This window comes from Octodon degus, unplaced genomic scaffold, assembly GCF_000260255.1.
Source record: "Octodon degus isolate 3935 unplaced genomic scaffold, OctDeg1.0 scaffold00050, whole genome shotgun sequence".
NCBI classification, from domain to species: domain Eukaryota; kingdom Metazoa; phylum Chordata; class Mammalia; order Rodentia; family Octodontidae; genus Octodon; species Octodon degus.
The window spans coordinates 649,301-655,901 of record NW_004524626.1 but is presented as its reverse complement, the minus strand read 5'-3'; the positions used below and the strand labels follow the sequence as shown (position 1 = coordinate 655,901).

Below are 6,601 nucleotides of genomic sequence, written 5' to 3'. Positions count from 1 at the left end.
ATAGGTCTTGCTTTATCTTGGTCTTAACCATCCAGCAGGAAAGTATAAAACTGAAGTATAAAAAGTAAAGCCATATTAATATGGTGAGCTGTAAAAGGCTCTAGTCAACAACTTCAGTGGACAACCCACTACTATTGTGGACTGCTGGACTGTGTTGGATTGCTTTGCTGAATTCGAGCACCTATAATATTTAGATGCCAGTAGAATATCCATCTCTGGCAGACTGAACTGGAGAGGGGGGATACAGAAGAAGGACCATTTTGTATTTGTATATACAGAATAGTTAAGATAAATGTACGGCTGCTTTCCCTTGGTTCAGTGAAAGGAAGGATTTGTAGTAGTAGTGTTTGGACAGATGTCCTGGCTGCTTCTTATGCTGTGGATGACCGCTGAGAAGATAACAACGTGTAATATAATTAATTATTGAAAATGTCCAACTAATCAGCTTGGAAAGTGTCTCATTGATATTTGTTTCTCAATAAAATAAAAACACACAAAAAGGGTTGCTAGAAACGAAGGATTAGCTCAGATGACACAGGCGACAAAACAGCCCAAACAGAGGGAATGGCAAAGGCCAAGGCCCTCCGTTGGGGTTGTGTGGGATCTTTACAGAGGTGAACCAGGAGTTAAAGATCAGAATGCTGTAAGCGGCCCCGCAGGGAAGCAGCAGGGCAAATGTAGAACTTTAAAGGTTAGGAAGATTTTAGCTTTTACTCTGATAAAATGTCACTTAGAGGATTTTCTTTTTTATTTTGAGCACAGGAATAACACGACCTGATTTAGTGTAGGTGGGTTGGGACCAAAGTTAGTCACTTCCAGAAGTGGGCACAGACAATGGAATTCATTATATGCAGGGGAAACAGATGATTTGGGGAATGCACCCGACAAAAATGGTTCATTTCTGCCCTTGCATTTGTTGGCGGAACCCTAAGAATTTGCAGGACTCTTCAAGATGAGAAAGAGGACAAGGTGAGAAGTTCACTTTCGGGATCACCTCTGCGCAAGGTAGCACTTTGTAAACCTCTCTATTTGTTTTTAATCTCTGACGAATCAGAACCTTTTAGGATGGTGGCCCTGGAACCAGTATACTTAAAAGTCCTCCCAAAGCTTCTTCCACAGCCTTCGCGACTTGGGCCTCTAATAGGAAAGTAAGGGACGAAGACGAGTGGAAAGACGTTGGGGAAGTACTGTGACGTAGTGAAGCACGCACGCCGACGCCACACTCGGGAGAAGGGAAGCCAGGGGTTGAGCAACTTCGCGAAGGCCACGCCTCTAACAGAAAGGTCCGCCCATTTTCGCTGGGCGGCAGAGCGCGAGTTTCCGGAGGGACCTGATTCCAGGGCGGACCAAACCGGAAGAAGGTCGCGCGCCTTCCGGGCTCCGCGGGCGACCTCGGGCGGGGGCGGGGGCGGAGGCGCGTCCGTTCTGCGCAGGCGCCAATGGGGCTTCGCCGGCGGTACCATGCCGGGGCGGCACGTCGCGCGAGTCCGGGCCCTGTACAGGCGCATTTTGCAGCTACACCGGCTTCTGCCCGTGGATCTCAAAGCCCTGGGAGACCAGTACGTAAAGGACGAATTTAGGAGACACAAGGCCGTTGGTTCTGAGGAGGCCCAGCGTTTCTTGCAGGAATGGGAGGCAAGTGACGCCCCCTTTCTTTTGCTCCGACCTTTGAGGTCCACAGTGGCGTCCCGGCTTGTGTCTTCCAAGATTGCCTACCGTGCCAGTCCCCGCGGACCCCTACCGGCTCGCAGGAAGCGGGGTGTGCGGGGTGTTCGGTTTGAGCTAAAACCAGTGAGCTGTAAGGACCCCTCTGCAGTAGCCTCCCCGCCGCGCCCTCGCGTCCTCCGCCGGCTGCTCGCTGCAGCAGAGGCCCTTCCTTCAGAGTCGCCTGTCTAGTTCAGCTCGGTGACGTCCGGCAGACGCCAGGCGGGGAGAGGAGGGCGGCGCGACACCAGGTTGACCCGCTTCTCGGCCGGTGTGCGGCGTTCGCCAGTGTTTGGGCCGTTTCCATGATTTATTATTCTTCTTCAAATTTCATGTCCTTGGTAGTTTTCTCGCTCGATTAATGCAGAAATCAGGTAACATAAAATGCTGTCTTGGCTGTCACAAGCCAAAAGAAAAAAAAAATGCTGGTTCAAATTAAGCCAGGTGAAGTTTGGTTTCCTTAGGGTCCAAGTGGCTTGACTTTGTTACATCGCCCAGCACTACTGTGCTGTCTTACGGAGACGCGTGATTTAAGGCGTACTCACTTGACTTTTTTTTTTTTTTTTGAGTGGAGGAGAACAGCTGAGTATTTCAGTATTCAGAGTATATCGTGGACCTGAGGGTCATACAGGATTTCTTCTTATAAGTTATGTTAGGGTAAACAGAACGTTTGCAGTGAAATCCAGACTTTGATTGTAGAGTCTGAAGTTTTGAAGAGGACGTGTAGAATAATAGTGAAAGAACTTTGCAAACCTCACATATTCCATGTAATTTGTTTGTCCCAAGCCAGGAAAGTGTATTTTTTTTAAATTCTGGACCACAGAATTGCAAGCTTCTCTTTTCAACTGAGGATTTTTTTTTTTTTTTTTTTTTTTTTTTTTTTGAGGAATCAGGGATTGAACTCAGGCCCTTGCACTTGCCAGGGAAGCACTTACTCTACTGAGCCATCTCCCTGGCCCCCCAAGAGCCTGCTTTTTTTTTTTTTTTTTGAGGAATCAGGGATTGAACTCAGGCCCCTGCTTATTCCACTGAGCCATCTCCCTGGCCCCCTCAACTGAGGATTGAACTTCAGCAACTCTGAGTCACAGCTTCAGCACTTTTTGAGGGAGTGTTTTGCTAACCTTCCTAAGCAGGCATAGAACTTGGATTGTCCTGGGCTTTCATGGGTGTTTTTGCTTCTGAAAAGTGGCTCAGCATCAAAATTTTTCAGGGGTTGAGGTTACTTGTCTTTCCTTCTGGAGTTAGGTTCTAGGTTCTCATCTTGATCAAAGAATTGAACAGAACAAGCAGAAAGCAGTGGCAGAGTTTATTTGAGAAAGTGAAAGTGAAAAGTGATGGAGAAATTGGCTCTGTAGTTAGCTGGCTTGGGTCAAGTAATGAGAAAAAGAGTACAAGCAATGATGAAAGTATACATCATGCAAAGTTACGATAGGAAGGTCTTTATGGCTAATGTGTCTTTTTTGGTTTGAATTTCTACATATGAGTCTTGAGGGGCAGTGCTGGGATTGCATGCCCCAGGCTGTGTCATGCCTGGGCCATCCTGTGGAAGCCTGCTTCTTACCAGAAGTCCATGAGCAGGCCTTTGGGAACTGCTCAGCACATGTATCTGGGATCCTGTAGTTAACAAGTCATGCTATGGGGTTGGGGAGATGGCTTAGTGGAATAAGCGCTTCCCTGGCAAGCACAAGGGCCTGAGTTCAATCCCCAGTTCCACCAAAAAAAAAAAAAAAAAAAAAAAAAAAAAAAAGTCATGCCTCCATACCCTAATCACCTGTCTCATTTACCTCTGAGAGATACAAATCCTCATAAGTCCCTGAGGGTATGGAGATCTCTGTCTTCTGTAGCTATATCAACCCAGAAGGGGCTCTAGATCCTACCTACTGGGGCTTGTGTGCTCTGGGGTGCTATGACTCACTAGGTTGAAGAAAGGAAAACCAAGGAAACAATGAATAAAGAGTCAGTGACCATTGACCCTTATTATTATTAGCCCAAATATAAGGAGCAGGTTGGATCCAGGTTTTCTGTAGCAGGACAGGTACCTTAAATTTTGAAGAGAAATCTCAAGCCTTCCAGAGGCTCACAGGAATAACGTTTTAGAGATAGCTGAGCTTTTTCTTAGGAGACTATCTCTTCTTAGCTAGGAACTTGAGAGTCTGTACAATGTCACAGTTAGATAATTTCTGTGTTGTGCTACTGTGGGGAATTACTCAGACTGTTTCACAGTCCAGGGGCATCTAAAGACACCTGAGGATGTAGTCTCATTTGTATAGAGCAGGTGCACAGTGGGTACAGTTATGTAAATGACGCAAGTGCTGGTTATGGCCCTATACAAGAATGTAAATGTAAGATGACAACCAGTGTAATAGTTATACAATAAAGACTCAAGTGGCTCTTTGGCTCTTTCTCTGGCTCTCTGCTCTGAGATGCCTGCAGTTGTTGCTGATATCTTGCATACTTGTCTTCTTTGACCTTGGGACCTCACCTGCAAAAATCATCCTTGGGCCCCCTAGCAAGTGGACTGACAGGTACAAAGTACAGTAGAATATCATCTACATACTCTCGGATAGTTCTTTGTTTAAACTTTAAGTCCCTTGAGTGTTTTCTAGTGCCCAAGCAAAAAGGTAAGGACTGTCTCTATACCCTTGTGCGAGAGGTCTAAGAATATTGTTGCTTTTCTCTTTTTTTTTCTTTTTTCAAAGTTTTATTGATAAACAGATAGCAATGAGACAGTTTCAAATCAAATCGGAAGTACAGTTTCAACAAATAATACACTGCATATATTCTTAGTGGTTAATTGCTGTACAAGATGCGGACTCGTGATCCTATTTACAAACACCATTAGAACAAATCATTCCATTCATTAAGAGAATGCAACTATCTATCTATCCCAACCACTTTGAATACACAGATACAAAATGGACATTCATAGGTATACCCCATTTTTCCTAAGTTCCGTTATTGAATATTATAGGTGTGTAAACTCAGCAAAATATTCTAAAAGAGTCCAGTAGCCCATAATAGCATTGGGTCTTCTGTTTAACTGGCAATGTCAGAAATTATTGACTTGAGTCCCCCACAGCTCAACATAACAGCATGGCTTTATTTCCTATATTTCGTCTTCATACTTTTCTACTGGATGGTTAAGACCAAGGTAAAGCAGGACCTATGCAACAAGAGTTGTAGCTTTTTGGTCTGAGAAGGTCAGTGAAATCCTCTCAGGATTTATCCTGAGATCCTGTACCTCAGATTGTAGAACCTTTGTGAGTGTCAGCCATGTGGATGAGTCACGGCCATTGCTTGGCCAGTGTGCTCTCTGTGAAAGCCTGAGAGAGTGTCTTCTCCCCATGTGACTCTCCTTAGGCACACTCTACATCATCGATCACTTTCCTCTTTGGCCCCATAATCTTCTTGATCAGAAAATTTGGGACACTACTGAGGTACATGACGTTACAGTACAAGTTCTCATATGTCCTGAGTCTTAATTGACCTTAGAAGGCTAGGGCCAAAATGTTGGCTTTCCTTGTAGCCCTCCTTTTTCTCTAATTTTGGTCTGCAAACTTAGGTTGTTAACCATCCAGAAGAAAAGCTTGTTATTATCAAACGATTTAGGCTATCAAGCTTAACCTCACTATCTCACTGCATTTCAAACATCTTAGGCATAATAAAGAACAGGTATTTTTCATCAAGTATTGATATGTTGAACTTTAAGTCCCTACATAATATGATAAAAAAACATTTAAAAATTAGATTATATTTTAAAAATAGGATAAAGAATTCTATGCTTCTCATGTTTGCACATAAGTCCAAAAATCTCACCATATACAACCTTGATGCTTTTCTCTTGAAATGAGATTTTCACATTCAGAGGCAAACAGCGTTTGGTTGTCTGGAAGTAGGGGGATGGGGAAAAATGTGTTTTTTAAATCTCAGACTGAGAACCAATTAATTTCTCCTGGAACTTGGGAGAGAATTGTACATGGATCTGTTACTAAGGGACAGATTAGGATGACAGCTTTATTAATGAGGTGGGGATCTTACAATATACAGTATTCTAGAGGGCTTACCACAGGGAAAATGGGAGTATTACAAGAGGACTGGCGACTTCAGAAGGTCATATTTAAGGAACTTGTCTGTGAGAGGCTGGACGCCTTTATGTGCCTTTTCCTTAATTGGGTGCTATTTTCAGTTAGAAAACTGGCTGGAGTATTTTTTAGCCTTAACTACTGGCAGAAATATAACTGTAGTAGAATTTGTCCTGTCAGGTTATTGAAAAATGAGTATGTTTTTCTGTTCCATGCAAGGAAAAGCCATTATGCCAGTAAAAAGAATTCTTCCTGTGCTTCAAAATCAGAGACTGTGATGATTGATACACTGTGTCAGTGTGAGAAATTTCAAAGTTTTACTAAGCAACTCAGTAGGGGGTCAGGGTCCTCACTTTGCAAGCAACCCAAGCCTGTGCAAGAGGAGGTCACTGATGGTGTGGGTACTGCGCCCACTCTGGGCTAGGTAGTCTGTATTTAAAAGAGGCTCGCTCTCCTTTGCTTTTGCTGTCTTCTGATGCTCTGAGCTGTTGCCTCTTTTCCACACTACCCTGCTGTGGAGCCAGCTGATTAGGGACTGAAATCTCCACAAAATGAGCTAAGTAAACCTTTCCTTAATTTTGGGTGTCTGGTATTTTTTTTGTCCCAGCAACAAGAGAAAAGTAACTAAGACAGAGGCTTATATCATCAAGCCAGTTAGTAAAAAAGAAAAAGATGGAGGCTGTTGGTGTCAGCCTGTGCCTAGCCAGATGAGTTCACACAGGCTATGTAGCCCATGCGGTATTTTTCTGACACAGTATTCACTTTTATCTTGGTCTATTCTCGTCACTTGGCCCAGCGTTGCTTTGCAGAGTCAG

General features: G+C 44.0%; 1 protein-coding gene across 2 annotated transcripts in view; it reads left to right on the top strand.

Moving 5' to 3' along the window:
* Positions 1–1,384: 1,384 nt before the first annotated feature.
* Positions 1,385–6,601, top strand: part of Sdhaf3 (succinate dehydrogenase complex assembly factor 3) — a 96,622-nt gene continuing 91,405 nt past the window's right edge. Inside the window, exon 1 of one of the 2 annotated variants that reach the window (XM_023717017.1) lies at positions 1,385–1,559. In XM_023717017.1, coding sequence (XP_023572785.1) covers positions 1,440–1,559 — 120 coding nt within the window. In that variant the 5' untranslated portion in view covers positions 1,385–1,439. Of the gene's footprint in view, positions 1,636–6,601 lie in introns of both variants that reach the window. The other variant, XM_004632611.2, reaches the window with a different exon arrangement.